Source organism: Tiliqua scincoides, chromosome 6, assembly GCF_035046505.1.
Source record: "Tiliqua scincoides isolate rTilSci1 chromosome 6, rTilSci1.hap2, whole genome shotgun sequence".
Classification (NCBI taxonomy): domain Eukaryota; kingdom Metazoa; phylum Chordata; class Lepidosauria; order Squamata; family Scincidae; genus Tiliqua; species Tiliqua scincoides.
The window spans coordinates 8595787-8612768 of NC_089826.1; the positions used below are offsets into that span (position 1 = coordinate 8595787).

General features: G+C 45.3%; 1 protein-coding gene across 1 annotated transcript in view; it reads left to right on the forward strand.

Moving 5' to 3' along the window:
• FRAS1 (Fraser extracellular matrix complex subunit 1) overlaps positions 1-14161 on the forward strand; it is a 279843-nt gene extending 265682 nt beyond the window's left edge. The window contains exons 68-74 of the mRNA XM_066632279.1: positions 158-265; positions 1212-1371; positions 2747-2863; positions 5748-5914; positions 7015-7220; positions 8032-8178; positions 8728-14161. Coding sequence (XP_066488376.1) covers positions 158-265; positions 1212-1371; positions 2747-2863; positions 5748-5914; positions 7015-7220; positions 8032-8178; positions 8728-9321 — 1499 coding nt within the window. The 3' untranslated portion in view covers positions 9322-14161. The remainder of the gene's footprint in view (positions 1-157; positions 266-1211; positions 1372-2746; positions 2864-5747; positions 5915-7014; positions 7221-8031; positions 8179-8727) is intronic.
• Positions 14162-16982: the final 2821 nt, after the last annotated feature.

Sequence of the window (16982 nt, forward strand, 5' to 3'; positions counted from 1 at the left end):
AAGCTACTAATATCAAAACAAGCTGCACCATGAACTTAAACCTGGTGTAACTATATTTGATTCTGTTTTTGCTCCCCTTTGTGCAATAGGAAGATACGCATCATGTAACTTATGATCGCCTTATAAAGGAGGCAACTGCTTTTGTTCTTCCCTCCAGGTATTCAGACAGACAGTGTCCTTTCTGCCAGGCTGCAGATAATAAGGATCTACATCCGAGAGGATGGCCGACTAGTCATTGAGTTCAAGACTCATGCCAAATTCAGAGGTAACCAATACTTAATTTCTGCAAGGCAATAGAGAGTGGAAGAGGCTCACACCTTATACCTGGATCCACTTGGATCCCCACATCTGGATCCTCTTACCTGTCATTCCAGAGGCTGGGAATAAGGAGTCTTGCTTTGCACCTAATCTCATGTCTTTTCAGCACCAGATACTTTTTTATTTAATGCTTCACTGGTCAAATAGTGTAGGCATGTAGACACCCTATGAACCATTCTATTTCATATTGTCAAAAGAAATTTAGCTCATGCTTCCTTTGCATAGCCTATAGCACATCTACAGTCTAATGCAGACAGAAGTGACTTAGCATAGGGTCTGAGGCACCAGTCCTATCAAAGCTGTGCACTGCTGGAACCAGCATACTGGCAGTGAAAGGCACATAGCGAGAGGCATGTGGCTCCACTACTAGTAAGTTGGCAGTGTGGGCACAGGCTGTATGTGAAGAGTGGAAGCAATGGGATGTGTTGGGGAGGAACTGGGGATGTGTCAGGAGAGGGAGGGGTGGATTCAGAGGCAGAAACTTGTGCCCAGATCCTACCCCAGATCCTGCTCCCCTGGCTCTTCTTGGACATATGCCGGCAAAATGGCTGGCACAGGTCAGAGGAGACCTGTAGGTGATTCTGGCCTTCCAGCAGTCTTCTGGGAGGTAAATAAAAAATAGTTTTACTTACCTCCTGCAGGCTCTTGGATCACCCCCCACCCACCCACCATAGCATGCGGCAAAGCCTCCATTGGTGCAGTTGCTTGCTATAAGATGGTGAGGGACAGGATCTAGCAGTAAATCTGCTTCCCATAGTACTTTCCTGCCTTGTAGGGCTGTTGTAAGGATTACGGAACTCATGTAGGAGAGGTGATTTGAGCACTCTGAAGGGTCTATTAATGCTGTTTTTTTTTTTAGTTGTCGTTGCAATGCTTGTTTTCTGTTTGCTCAGGACAATTTGTGATGGAACACCACACATTACCCGATACAAAGTCTTTCATAATGACCCCTGATCACCTTGGAGGGATTGAGTTTGATCTGAAGCTTTTGTGGAGCGGCCAGACTTTTGATTCCCCATACCAGCTCTGGAGAGCAACCAGTTCGTATAGCAGGCAAGGAGGAAAGCTGTGATGTATTGTTATTGAAACCACTGTCAAAACCATCTCGGGGTATGTGGTGTTGGGGACAGTGGGCCAGTGGGAGAAGGATGAGGTAAGGCACTGAAAGTCTGCACTTTGCACGCGTTGACAAGTGGGCAAACCTGAACCAAGTTATCGAAAGTCAGCCAGCTTCTCTTGGGTCCCCAGGTCTCACTTGGCCAGGTTGGGCAGAGAATCTGTAACTCTCTTCTGCCTATAGTCTGAGTGGTGCTGCAGAAGAGAGAGCTCAGTGAAAGCAGGCACAGGGAGTAAGATGCCCAAGCCCTGTTCCCATGCTCGGACGCCTGGCGCCTTACTGTGAGGGTGTGTCTGAAGGTGTCCATGGAAGCGTGTGGATAGTGGGAGAGAGCATGGACCATCTTTCCCCTCTCCCTCTGGAGCATGCCTTCCCTCCAGCTCCAGGATAGCACCTTTCTCAGCTTTGATGTTCTTCTCTGGAACCATCTGCAAGTGCCTGCTGGGCCAGCCTCTGAATAAGGAAGATTGTCATGAAAATAGGTCTTTAACAATCCTCACCTATGCTTCTTCCACCCCCACCAATGCAGCTTTGTCAAAATGGCTTGCACTGCATCCTTTGGGAAAGTCCTGGAGGTCTCCTCTGAGTAAGGGAACATTTGTTCCCAAGAGTAAGCCTCCAAGGCACGGAGGGGTCTGCTTGGACTGAAATCGCTGGTGCAGATCTGTGTGGATGTGAGATCAGGTCCAGGAAGGGGGTTTGGATTCAGCGGCTGCCACAAAACCTGCCCACTTCCAGGACACTTTCTTCCCTCCTCCACACCCCATTCTGCCCTGCCCTGCTAGCCTATCGGGAGGGCAGCAGGATGCAGGTCTCTTGTTGTCTTGTGTGCTCCCTGGGGCATTTGGTGGGCCACTGTGAGATACAGGAAGCGGGACTAGATGGGCCTGTGGCCTGATCCAGAGGGGCTGTTCTTATGTTCTTATCTGTGTCAGTGGGCCTTTTGTCTGTCACTTTATATAGGGCTGCTTTAGTCCTGCTGCCAGCAGGCTGGTAAGATATGGTTCCATGCACTACCAGCAGATTGTTTTGGTTAATGCCCTGTCATATTCAATTACTCAGACCAAACAACCTGGAAGTGCTTTTAAGAGATCAGGATTTGCTGATCTGCTTTGGCCTATCTGGAGTTAAGATAACTTCTCGAAAATAGCTTGTCCTTAACCTGGCAACTTATTTTGCTGCTGTGTTTGTTTCTCATGCAGCCAAACTTCCTCTAATTAGCATGCATTTTCTCCCATGAGCAAAGCTCTTCTGAGTATAAATCAATTCCAGGTCAATACAGTAACTATGGTGCTTCCTATTTGTTTCCAGGAAGGATTACTCAGGAGAATACACTATCTACTTAATACCGTGTACAGTGCAGCCCACACAGTCATGGGTGGATCCAGGGGAGAAGCCACTGCCTTGCACTGCTCATGCTCCAGAAAAGTAAGAAAATGCATCCACTGTGGTTTGGCTTGACTAATAGCTTAATTGATTGACCGCCTGGGATCATTCATCAATAAGGAAAGAAAAAAGAGACACCCTCACACATACACACGCTACTGTACACTCAGAAGGGCTTTGCAAATACAAACCCTCTACACCAGGGGTCTCCAAACCCCAGCCCGGGGGCCAGATGTGGCCCGCGGCCAGCCTCTATCCGGCCTGTGGCCCGGCCTCTGATCCCCTGAGAGCCTCTGACCCAGCTGACCAAACACAACTGGAGTTGTGCTTGTGGAGTGGGGGGGTCTGTTTAAGTGTGTGCTTTATTTCTTAGGCTGTGTTGGTGCTTGGAGGAATCCTGGGCATTTGAGCCCATTCATTTATTCATTCGCCTAAGTTCCATCTCTAATGTATTCATTTAAATTTTGTATTTAATTTTTTTTCTGGCCCTTGACACTGTGCCAGGTATTTGATGCAGTCCTTTGGCCAAAAAGCTTAGAGACCCCTGCCCTACACCAGTGATTTTCAACATTTTTCTTCTCATGGCACACTGACTTCTATGGTCATCGCCTCTTGTGATGTCACTTCTGGCTTCTGGGAGACTCTTCTAGGTTCTGCAGCTCTGTTAGTAGGGCTGCTGTCTGTGGTATCAAATTATCTGTCCTTCTCCCTCTGCCGGTGGAGGAGGAAGGACAGAAAATTTGTTACTACAGACAGTTGCCCTACAAACAGAACTGCAGAACCCAGAAGAGTTCTTCAGTTATTTTCAACCACTATGCTGCAAACTCTGGGGCACACCTGCAGACCTTTTCATGGCACACCCATGTGCTGTGGCACACTGGTTGAAAATCACTGCTCTACACACACCTGTTGAACTGCTTGTTTACATATTTTCTTATTTGAACATGACACATTTTGTGTGCTAAAATAATGGTGAATTGCTACAATTGGGGGGAAAAAGTGTTGGACATTGTCAGAGAGACAACGAGAGCAGTGTAATAATTCAAAACTATCTCAGTTGTTCTTGCAAGATTTCGGCACAGTATGATTCCTGAGACACACAATGTTCTTTTTTCCTGCTTCATGAGGAAATATTGGCACCCACCTTATTATCAGTTGTACTGCCACATGGCTTAGATGAGGAAAAGCCTCTGACAATATTCCTGCAGATGCATCTGGCCGTCCAACACGGCTCATGAATACAAGCCAATGTACAGGGTAACAGCGAGCTTAAAGTGCAATCTCAGGATCACAGTTTGTCCTTTGTGCTGTGCTTCAAAGGACACTGCAGCCACTTCTTTGGATTGTTCCCAGAGACACAGCAGGTGCCTGACACCATCAGTCAGACTGAAAAAGAGAAAACTCAAGGCCAAGTCTAGCATCTTGACAGTGGACCTTTCAAGACGAACATCCTTTTGCCAGAATTATAGTGTTAATGGCTGTTCTGTTTATCGAATTAGGCAAATTCAATAAGGGACCTGTCTGATGGAATGGGGGGGGGGAGGTGTGAATTATCTTCCTTTTTAAAAGGAAGATTGAGAGATTGCTTTGCTTTTATCTGACTGCTGTTTTTTTATGATATGTGTTAATATGTTTTTATTTGTTTTAAATTATGTTTTTTAATCTGTTTTAACTTGTTGTCAGCCGCCTTGAGTCCCTTCGGGGAGAAAGGCGGGGTAAAAATAAAGTTATTAATAAAAGTTATTATTAAAAGAAAAAAAATAATTTAGTGGGAGCTGTGCGCTGAGCACACAATCCATTAAAGCAGCAGAGAAAAGAAGATGAGAGACTGGCTGGGGACTCAAAATTGTGCAGATAAGCAGGCAGGCCTGACCTCTCTGCCCACAACGCTTGAAGTTTCCAGATTGCCTCTGAGGATGCACAAGGTTTCCATCAGAAGACACAAGGGCTTCTTGTTGTAGTTTACTTAAACAGGAGGTGGCATCAGTAGTGTAGCCACGGGGGCAGCAACATGGTAAGTATGGCAGGTACTACAAAGTGCCGTGCAAGTGGCCCCTACTTCCGCTTGCCATCGCTGTCCAGAATGGTTCTAACTTACACATCACACTACTATGCCACCCCCCTGTAGCTATGCTGCGGGGGGGGGGGATCGGATAACATCTTGTCAAGCGGATAAGATCTTGCAGTCTCCTGAAGAGAGATAATTCCAGCTATTCTTGCAACAGCTACTACTATCTCATCTAGAGTGGGCAAAAGTACTGATAGAGAAGCTGGGGCTGTACCTGGAAAGTCTCCTGAAGTTAGAAATTTTAACGAATAAGAAAGGTCTCTTAGTGTTTACGCTGTGGTTTAATTCTAAAATGATTTTGTCAACACAGGATGCGTATAAAATATTTGTATTAGCCAATATGGGACATTCGTTAATCATGGTTTCCCGACTTGATGGCTGCTTCCTGCAAACTTACATGCATAATTTTAATATGTACTTAAAAAGTGGACTCGTCTGTTCCCAACTAACATATAAACCCGAGCTAGAAATATGGAAATATGATCATTGTTACACCTCTGAATGTAGCCTGTCCAGATTTATTTGCTTATCGCAAGACTTTGTCTGTCTGTGCTTCTGCCTTCAACAATGGGAGAATTCTGTTGTTCCAAGTCAGACAGTATGGATGACCTTGGACTGTAATTGAAAGTGCCTTTGTCCAACCATCCGGTAGGAAGGATGGTGCCAGCCAGTTCATAAGGCACACTTGAAACCAGGTTAATTGGCCTGGTTAATAGGGCCAGTGTAGGTTTGGAAGGGACACGTGTATAACAATCTGATCTTGGGGGCAGGGGCTGGGACTGAATGCCTTCTCCGCTGTCATAATTTTGAGATTCTTTCATTGGCCATCTTTTTTTGTTTCCTTCTTTTCCCATATAGATTTTTGATCCCAATTGCCTTTCAGCAAACTAACCGGCCAGTTCCTGTTGTGTATTCCCTAAACACCGAGTTTCAGCTCTGCAACAACGAGAAAGTGTTTCTGATGGACCCAACCACATCAGAAATGTCAATGGCAGAGATGGACTACAAAGGAGCCTTTTCAAAGGGTATGACTTGTTTCATCATTCAGGCAGGAGGTCTGGTCTAGAGGGTAGAGCCTCCGTCTGCCTGAAGATAACATCCACGAGGTCGCCAGTTTGAGGCCACCGGCACCATGCGACCTTGAAGCAGCTGACAAGCTGAAGCCGAGCAATTCCATCTGCTCTGAGCATGGGAGGATGGAGGCCAGAATGTGAAGCCAGATCGGAATGAAACACCTGAATGTAGTGGTTCTTGAAAGAAAGAACCTTCTTTCAATTGTAAAAATCCCTATTTAATAAGGGATTTAAATAAAGCCTGCCTATGTAAACCGCCTTGAATAAAGACCAAGAAAGGCGGTATATAAATACCTATTATTATTATTATTATTATCATCATCATCATCATCATTAGGGTGGGAGTGATGCAATGTCCTGAGCATTCTGGGGGGGAAAAAGCATTGCCAGAACCATTGCCATGACAACAGTGAAGAAATGTTCTGTAACATGAACTTTATTAAACAAAATTTTTTTCCAAAAGTTAATAAAAACGTATACTTAGGGAAAAGACATGCAATGAAAATATATACCTAGACCAGGATTAATAGCAACTCTAGAATGATTTTCTTTGGGAGTGTTGTGATGGGAAATGGTTAAATACTCAGCGTTCAGATCCCAATCCATAGTCCACATGGCTGCGATTTACAGTTTAAAAAAAACAAAAACTTGTACCACTGAAAGAGAAACATTTAAATTATTGTGCAATTCCCCCCCCCCCCATGCCCACCACCTGGGGTATTTTCACACCCATTGCATGGAGGTTGGCAACCTTCAGTCTCGAAAGACTATGGTATAAGCCTACAGCACCCGGTATTCCCAGGCCATCTCCCATCCAAGTACTAACCAGGCCTGACCCTGCTTAGCTTCCGAGATCATATGAGATCGGGCATGTGCAGGGTAACAGAGTGCCTGGAAGGAGGTCAATTGTGGGGGCAATGCCCTGGACTCCCGCATCAGGTGACGCAAAACTAGTGAACAACTGCACCCAGTACACTGCATTGCCTCTCATTCCTACTCCAGTACTCTAACCACCACACCACAACTGATTCTTGCGTGCTTTGTTTCTTCAGGTCAAATCCTGTATGGCCGAGTGATGTGGAACCCTGAACAAAACCTCAACTCTGCCTACAAGCTGCAGCTGGAAAAAGTGTACCTGTGCACTGGGAAGGATGGCTACGTCCCTTTCTTTGACCCAACTGGAACCATATATAATGAGGGACCACAGTATGGATGCATCCAACCCAGCAAGCACCTGAAGCACAGATTTCTACTGCTGGTACATGTGCAACTCTGACTTCCCTGAGAAATGGGCCATAGCTCAGTGGTGGAGAATATGCTTTGCATACAGAAGGTCCCCAGTTCAGTCTCTGGCATCTCTAGCATTAAGAGGACCAGGTAGCAGACAATGAAAGAGACCTCTTTCTACCTGAGCCCTTGAGAACAATTGCTATCCCTGGCAGACAATATTAGGCTGCCTTATGTGGGCATTTTCCTTAATTTCTGAGATTAGGAGGATGTCACTGAGAGGAACTAGAAGATGCGATGAATTAAGAAGACCCACTACTTAGACCTTACGATAACAGAGTGTTCCCATAGCTAATAATTCTATTGGTTTGGGCAATAGCTATTGAAGTGATGTGAATGTCACAGGTCCCTATTGGCTAGTATCAGTGCCCCATAATAGGTTCCTCCTACTATTTTGGATAGATTTTTTTTTTAAAGATAGACTCATAACAGAATTGTCCAGGTCAAAAGTGTCCCTTAACACAGAACCGCTGCACCACATCATGGACAAGGAATAACTGCTGGTTTATTCTTGCAGCAAGATTGAAACCATACAGTACATTTGGGGGGAGGGATGTGGACATAGTGGGCGTACCACTACCAAGAGAGTAGCCGGACAAGTGGTCTGCAATGAAAGCCATTGTTCAACATGGGAAAATGAGTCAAAAATCAGTAGTCTGGAGAGTTGGGCTGTCTTTCCCCTTAGTGATAACATGGGGTCTTCCTCTCCACAAAGCCTCATTTGAACAATTTCTGTACGAGTCTGCTGAAACTCATCACAAGCTGCTTTCTTCAACCTGCAGGACCGGAATCAACCAGATGCAACAGACAAGTATTTCCACGATGTCCCTTTTGATGCCTGTTTTGCCTCTGAGCTACCAGATTTTCATCTCGTCAGCAGCATGCCAGGGGTGGACGGCTTCATCATGAAAGTGGATGCGCTATATAAGGTATGAGGCCCAACTGATAACATTCCAAGCCAACGCTATTATATTAACATTTGATAGGTTGATTCTCCAGTGGAACCCTGAAATCCCTTCCTTCTAAGGTTGATGCGTGGAAGTTGATTGCAGTGGCATAGCTAGAGGGGGTGCAAAGCACTACGTTTTGCAGGGAGCCTCACTGCAGGGTGCAAGTGGCCCCACCCCCTTCCCTTCAGAGCCATTCCGGGCAGGGGGAGCAAAATGGAGCAAATGCTGCAAAGGGGACAGGAGCAGTGGCATAACTAGAGAGGGTGCAAAGCACTAAGTTTTGCAGGGAGCCTCACCGCAGCATGCAAGGAGCCCTTCCCCTTTGGAGCCAGGAGAATTCAGGGAGGCAAACAGAGGGCACATTGTACGCTTTGGTGGTGGAGTGCTACTAGACGGCCTGGGAAAAGTACCTAATTTACTTGCTTTGTCCAATGTGCCTTTGTCTCCTGTTTGCCTTGGACACCTTCAGTCCAGACTTATCACACACTCCAAGGATCATCTCAGTGGTTTTTCTTTCTTTTTGAACAGGTGGAAGCTGGACACCAGTGGTATCTCCAAGTGATCTACATTATTGGTCCAGAGACCATCGCGGGCCCCCGGGTGCCACGTTCCCTTGTCCACCACCTGAAACGCCATCGCCGGGATCTCATAGACCACAAGGGTGGCTTGATCCTGGACGACTCCTTGATCTACGACAACGAAGGAGACCAAGTCAAGAACGGCACCAACATGAAGTCTCTCAACTTGGAGCGCCAGGAGGCAGCCGCTGCCTCTCTGTCTCAAACGGGGGCGTCCATCGGCAGTGCCTTCGCGGCCATCATGCTTCTGCTCCTGGTGCTTTTGGTCATCTGCTTTGTGACCAGGAAGTGTCGGAAGCACAGGAAAAAGAAAAAGGCCGCCAAGGATGTCATGGAGGAGTATCCTCTCAACACCAAAGTAGAGGCAGCCAAGAAAAACACGGAGAGGGTGGAAAAGAATGTAAACAGACAGTACTGCACTGTGAAAAACCTGAACATCCTCTGTGAAAATGAAGGTGCTTACAAGGTCAAGGGGGCAAGGGTCAAGCGAGTGAACTTGGAGGTGAAAGTTCACAACAATTTACATGACGGAACGGAAGTTTAATGACTTGCACATTTTTTTATTTTGTAACATCTTTTTATAAATTGTAAAAAGGAAAAAAAAGTATATACATTTTTGTAACGAAAAAAAGAAAAAAAAAACCACGCTGGTATTTTTATAACTATCTTGTGGGAAAAGGGAAAAAATGATACCTTTTTTTGTTTGCTGGAGCGGTGAACAAGGAACGCATCCTCACAAGCTTCTACTACTCCACAACAGAGCTACCTCAATGAATGGAGAACGGTGTGAGGCTCTCAAGGTGGGAGATGCTGAATTGCATCTCTTGGATGGCCTTTGAACCAGCATTCCAATTGTCCAGACGACAGGATCTCTTTGGTTCTCAGTTGGTATTGCATTGTAGGAGGGCCTGGGGAAGGGACAGCGGCGAAGGGTGCTGAGTGCTAATGAAGTTTCATTGGAGGTGGTAGAAGTATAGTGTAGACTCATGGGTGGGACAGTAACCATTGTCCTGGGATATTTCTGCACTACAGCCGGGCTATTGCAGAACTGGTGTTTTGCCTGGTGGCCATGTAGAATCAATTATGTTGGATGTAGTCACGCTGGAATATCTACACGCTGATCCCTCCAGCTCCAGAATGGAAGTGAAATATGTTGGATGGGAACAATAAGCAGTTTACTTTACTTAGCAGGGGTTGGTTCATACTGTTCCTGCCCCAAATGGCTCTGACGGAGAGTGGGAGGGGCAAGTGGGAGGGGCTTACATGGTGCGTTGTGGCACCTACTGTATTTACCATGCCACACACACACACACACACACACACACGGATACGCTGCTGGAGAGAATATCTTTAAAAGGCCTTTGTGATGTCCCTTGTAATGTATGGGGCACTTCTGTTGCCTTGAGACAAAAAGCCAATTCACCTTGTTTGTCAAGGGATAACTGCAAACAAGTGATAGGCTGGTGGGTTGTATAAAATGGTTGCCATTAATCGTCTTTCAAGCACAAAGTGTTAATCAGTGGAAGCAAATAATCATCCTAATCAGTTGATTACTGCCTCCCGCCCAACTGGCCGGAAGAGACAAGAAAACATTAACCAATTTGACTTGCTCATTGTAGGAGTTCAATGTTATTTTGAGAAATCTCCTGAGGAGATAAGTCAAAAACATCCCTTTTTCCCAGATCACACTTTAAAAAAAAAAATGTTGTTAAGAATTTCTTTACAAAATGCTGTGTGTTTTGGAGGCAAGAAAACCTTTTGTGCCAAAATTGTTGTTAAATACTATTTATAATATAATCATATCTGGGACTTATACTATCAGGTAGTACTTGAGACTTGAGTACTTAGTTCTCAAGCCTACAAACCGCATTGAGTGTAATCCCCATCCGTGCTTATATGTGCAGCAATAGAGATTAATGCTTGTGCACTTGGGTCACAATCCCCATAGCAATGTACTATATAGCACCTTGTTAGCTCACTCTCTTCATAGGGCAATCATTAATGTGTTGAAAGTCAACATTTTTTCCAGTGAATTTTGGCATAGTGAATGTGAACGTTTTGATGCTTCTCAAGATTATAGCTCTCAGGTCATCACAGCCCAACCTAGGGCACAATCCTAGCCAGGTCTGCTCAGAAGTAAGTCCTATTTTGTTCAATGGGGCTTACTCTCAGAAAAATGTGGTTAGGACTGCAGCCCTAGTTTATGAAGCTGGTTTAGGATGCGTGAGCGGCAGATGAGTTGTGTGTCAGAGTGTTGACACAGTTGTAAAAAAAAAAAACGCATGGAAAAATATCAATTTCCACAGACGTCATATTTAAAAAAAATATGGTGTGAATCCATTCTTGTATCAGAACAAAGTTAAGGTCCCAACTGAAAGGCATTCTACCACATGACACTTAGCCTGCAATCATATAGACACTTTCCTGGGAGTAAGCCCCATTGAACAAAATGAGACTTACTTTTAAGTAGACACGCATAGACATGTGCAGTTAGGCACATTTGAGTCTCTTCCACATTGTTTGTGTACATGTAGAAATATTGTTAATGCAGGACTGAAAATGGAAGACAGCAATTTTTTTTATAATGGAAAGTTGCCTTGAAAGCATATGGATTGGCTCCCTCCACTGAAGTGAATGGGGAAGTCATTTGATGGTGGGAGCTTCCTGCCTGCATCAGAAGTTAGCAATCAGAAGATTGCTAAATTAGAATTGAGTTCCATTGGTAATGCCTAATAAATAAGCCTAGGGCTATAATTCTAAACATGACTACTAGGAAGCAAGTACCATTCAGAAAAAAAAGACTTGATTCTGAGTAAGCATGTCTAGCTTCAGGCTATCCATGGCCAACAGCCCAATCCTACCTAACTCCCTGCACGGAGATGCAGCTGCGCCAAACAGCATCCGCTATATCCTGTACGAAAGTTTCGGCATGTTGAAGCCTCCTGGCGTGATCCCCAGCAACCGGCATTGGTAAACTTGCACCTGTGCCAGCAATTTCACTGGCGCAAGTACATGTTGATATATGAAGAAGGATCCAGCTCAGGAAGGGGGTTAGGATTCGGCAGACACCGAAAAAAATCCCACCAAACCTGTCCCTTTTCTGGACCTGCCCTGCCCTTCACCCCATCCATTCTTCACCCCTACCCATTCTGCCCATCTCCCCTCCCTCCCCTTCCATTCCACCCCCTGCACGATCTTGTCTGCACTGATGGGCTTCCCCGATTCATCAGAAAACAGGTCTAACCAGTGAAAAGGTGGCCATAGGATTGGGCTGTAAAAAAACAGGGATCTCAATATTAGATTAGCAATTTTTTTTTTTTGGTGGATGTTGAAATCAGACTCCTCTGATTTCAGCATCTTTGGGCTAAATCCATGGTATTTAGTGTGCCTAATCCTGTTTTTATCTGTTGCAAATTTGTTATGACGAGGTCGCCAATCATGGTGACAGATTTTTAGTCAATTAGGAAGCTAACAGAGGGTGATCGAATCCTTCACCTCATCTATATTTTACCTGTGGATGCACACTTGAAAGTCTCAATGGCCTGAAATCATCACTCATCATTTGATTCACCTGATCTCTTTTTTTAGATGTTTTGACTGATGCCAGTTGATAACCATGGGCAGTAATGGATTTCCCTTAGCTACACAGTGCCCATTTATTTTCAATTCATTATGTTGCAGGGGCCCTTTACACTGCATTGAAGGTTTGTGTATCATTCAGCCTGTGTTCAGATTCTGTCTTGGTCTGCCCTGGACTGAATATTTTTCCAGAGCATGATGAATTGTGAGCTGGACGTGAGTTAGACTGTTCACATAAAGGCGTCAACCCTATAAATAAGATGGTAGATATTTACCTCAGCACATAAAATGGTGGTGTCAGTTTACCTAAAGCAGGGGTGCCCAAACCCTGGCCCTGGGGCCACTTGCGGCCCTCGAGGCCTCTCAATGCAGCCCTCAGGGAGCCCCCAGTCTCCAATGAGCCTCTGGCCCTCTGGAGATTTGTTGGAGCCCGCACTGGCCCGACGCAACTGCTCTCAGCGTGAGGGCAACTGTTTGACCTTTTGCATGAGCTGTGGGATGAGGGCTTCCTCCACTGCTTGCTGTTTCACATCTGCGATGCAGTAGCGGCAGCAAAGGAAAGGCCAGCCTTGCTTTGTGCAAGGCCTTTTATAGGCCTTGAGCTATTGCAAGACCTTCATTCATCCATATAAGTTCATCTTTAATATATTCATTTATGTAAACTTATGTAAATTTATTCAAGTTTTAAATGTAAATTAATTCTTTTTTACCCCCGGTCCCTGACAGTGAGATGATGCGGCCCTCCTGCCAAAAACTTTGGACACCCCTGACCTAAAGCTTACTGCACTAGCAAACAAGTGCTTAGAATGTTGTATAAGGTCTTGCAGAATGTCATAAACCAGTATTCCAATCCTGGCCCCCTTGTGCAACTTCAGTGGTGGTGGGCCGCTGTGAGATACAGGAAGCTGGACTAGATGAGCCTATGGCCTGTTCTTGGGGCTGTTCTTATGTTCAGTGTGCACAAAGAGCCCAATTCAGTTGAGCAAAAGGATAGCTTTATTTTCTCATGGAACTATGCTTTCCATTGAAATGAATGAGGGCAGCTCTTCTAAGCAGTGGAGTTCAGTGCGTGCATTAGATCACCTGTGTTCACAGCAAATTGCTGAATCTGGGTGCATGAAAACCAGGGTAATATAGTCAACTTGGACCAGAGAGGCCTTGCTTTGAAACCCCTTTCAACTACTGAGCTCATAATAGGGCAGCAAGTCACATTAATGTAGGCTAGCCTATCTTGCAGAGTTGTTGTGATGATAAAACGACATAACCCCAACACATGGCACCCTGAGCTCCTTGAAAGAAGGCTGTAGTGGAAACTCAGTGTTGTAAGCGCATTATTCTGGCATTTCAGACAGGCACTTTGTCTCAAATAGTTAGCCCTGGAGCGCCTGCCAACTTTGTCTATGGCGTGTGACCATGGGCAATCCATTTCAGTGGTACACTGGTGCACATTTTGCACACTGGAGCTGTTGTAGAAATAATAATCAATACTATACAAGCAAGACAGAGAAAAAGAGTAGACACACTATCCGTACAACTGCTGGGCACATAATGGAGAAGGTTCATTACAGATGATAGCACTAAGATAAGCAGACACACAATATTGCCCTTTGATGTGCTTTGGCTCTGCCTGCTTTACACTGCGCACTCCAAGAAAGTGTTTTCCATTGCTCTGAGTAAATCTAACTTGGTGCTGTCAACTTGTTATCTTGAATCTATGTGTTTTGGAGCATTCAACAGTTATGGAACAACATAACAAATGTTCTGTTCCGCCTTTCTTTTTGCCAATAAACAATCTTTGGTTACTTTTTCACTTGAGTCGCCTTGAATCAGTTGCACAAATCAAGCCAATTTTCCACATACCTGAAGAAAGGTATTTCTGAGGTTGGGGCAGGTTTCATCCCCTTCGACATTCCACAGATGAAAAGAGCAACCCTCTTGTGTACTCATCATAGCACTCCAAATCTCACACAAGGGTCACAAATGCTGACACTGCCCTGTTACACACGTCTGAAGCCTTTTCCCCACTAGCCACATTTTTGTACAGTACCCATCTTCTCTGACAAGGCCTGCACTGTGCTAATTTCTGTTGCGACGTTGTTTTAAATTGACTTTTAAAAACATAAAGGATATACAATGAAATGTGTCATCTCACAAAGGATTATAGACTTGCTGCAGCTTAAACACTGTCAGCAACGTTCTGAGAACCCAATTCAATCTGGCCCTAGTTCCAGCACTGAGTTCCAGTGGCAATGCTGGGTGTCATAAACATGCCATAAAGCACCCAGAGGTATGCCCCACCGGCCTGAGAGTGGGGTTGGACCTGTGGAGCCTTGCTCTGCCAGATCCTATCCTCCATGTAAGGCTGAAAAGCCTGACACGTAGGTTCTCTCATCTATGCCAGCAAAATAGCTGGTGCAGGCTTGAGAAGCCCATTGGGGGGGGGCCTGGGGCTTTCCATGGAGGAAGGGGCCGAAATGGTGGTTGCCATTTTGGCACCCCCGCAGCCAGTGGTCCTGCCACTACCAGGATAGGATTGGGCTATGAGTTAGTTAAGGGATGAGGGTGGCAGAAGGAAAATTAATATACTGGTATGCACACTAACAAAAATCCCCTTCTCCAGTCTCCCCCAATTAGGAACACTGGTTTGCCAAAGACAGGCACCAGACATGAGAGACTGTCCCCAATGCATAGGAACAGCTGAAGCATTTATTTATTTTTATGGTTATTAGGATCATTATTAAGATTGTTCTATTATTATTATTAAGATCATTTATGTATTGTCTTTCAAGAAAAACAAGTTCATTAAGTGGTTTATGTAGCAAAGAGAGGCAGAGAAAATTGTCCACCAAATAGTTACTGGGAGGGATGCTGTAATTATATATATAACTTTTGAGATGCCACAAGACTCATTAGTTTCCTGTCACAGGCTTAAAACCATCTTTTAAACAATCCATTAATTGGGTTCTGTCCCCTCCCACAGAACAGATGTGGTTTCTCAACCGTTCATTTATTTATTTGGTCCATTTGTTACAGCCCTCCAGCATACGCTTTCCGGGGTGACACGCAATTAAAAGAATAAAACAATTTAATGAAATTCAGCAACAAAACAATAAAGGGCTGGAGAGACAGCAACATTCATCGATAAAAGCCTGCTGAATTGTAAAAGAGCCACTGAAACCAGTTATCCAAGATGCCAGAATGCTTGAGGAAATTGGAAAAGTCTTGGGCAACTCAGTGGTGCTGGAAGACTGTGAAGGTGGCACTAGGTAAAGGTTTCCAAGGCAGACATTCCAAGTATGGGCGCTATGACTTGCCTCCAGTCACCACCTACCTAACCTCAGACTGGGAGGACAGTCTCTGCTGAAGATCTATTTGCTTTTATATCTACGTTCCCGTTCGTTCATTCAAAAAATTGTGCATTCAAAAATAAAAATTTGTGGCTACCCAAAATAAATAAATAAATAAATAAATAAATAAAGTTCAGAACAGCTTAGCTTCCAGTCTGGCTTAAAAAAGGGACTTCTTCAGCAACATTAGGTGGACCTCTGCGACAAATGGTGTCTGCAGGGAGTTCCTTAGACTGAGCGCCATTGTGAGGAAAGCCTTCTCCTACCTGGCCACCAACTGCTCCTCCAAGAGTGGCATGCATGACGTGCAGAAGGCCCTCCCCAGATGACCTCAAAGGCTGAGCAGAAACATGCCAGGCATGGTAGACCAGGAGGGACTTTAGTCCTAAGTCAACTATCAGCCCCAGAATGACCGCAGCCGATTGGAGTGGTAGAAGGGCCCCAGCCTTATAGCCATAAGTTATGGGACTTTGGAGGGAAAATCAGCACTGTGAGTAGCATAACTGGACCAGCAACCAGTGAAGCTGTTTAGAGCTGCTTTCTGCAGCTGGTCCCACTGTCCCAGTTAATCATCTAGCAGCCCGTTTAGCTGGCAGTGCTAAGTAGCGAGGAGAAAAAAAATGTGTGGAACAGATCAAAGAGCTGGTGCATACATTCCTGTAGCCAATAAGCCGCCCACTCAGGTGCTCTAATGTAGTGGTGCAGCTAGAGGGGGTGCCAAGCACTAAGTTTTGCAGGGAGCCTCACCGTGGTATGCAAGGGGCGGCTTCAGAGCCATTCCAGGTGGTGGGAGCAAAACAGAGGCATGTGCCTGGAATGGGGCCCCTTGCACGCCGCGGTGAGGCTCCCTGCAAAACTTAGTGCTTGGCACCTCCTGTCGCCATGCCACTCAACATATTTTGGAGCCCAATCCTCTGCCTGCCTACTCAGAAGTCAGTCCCATGACAGTGGGGCTCACTCCCAGGGCAGTGTGGCTAGGATCAAGGACCCTCTACCCTTGAGAGATGGGGACCCTCCACCCCCTTGATCCACCTTCCAAATCTGGGGTTGGGGGCAGGCGTGTAGCCAGGATTCTAGAGGTGGGCGACTATTTTTTCAAGGGGAGCAATGATGTCAGGTATCTATACTGGTGGGCAAAATGAAAGGATAAGTATGGCGAAACAACAAATACCCATAACTCCCCCAAATTTCATGAAGAGAAAATAATTTGGGTTGTGTTTTTTTTTGAAAGATGCATTCATTATCTGTCAAGTCAGGTAACAATAATTTGCATAGAATA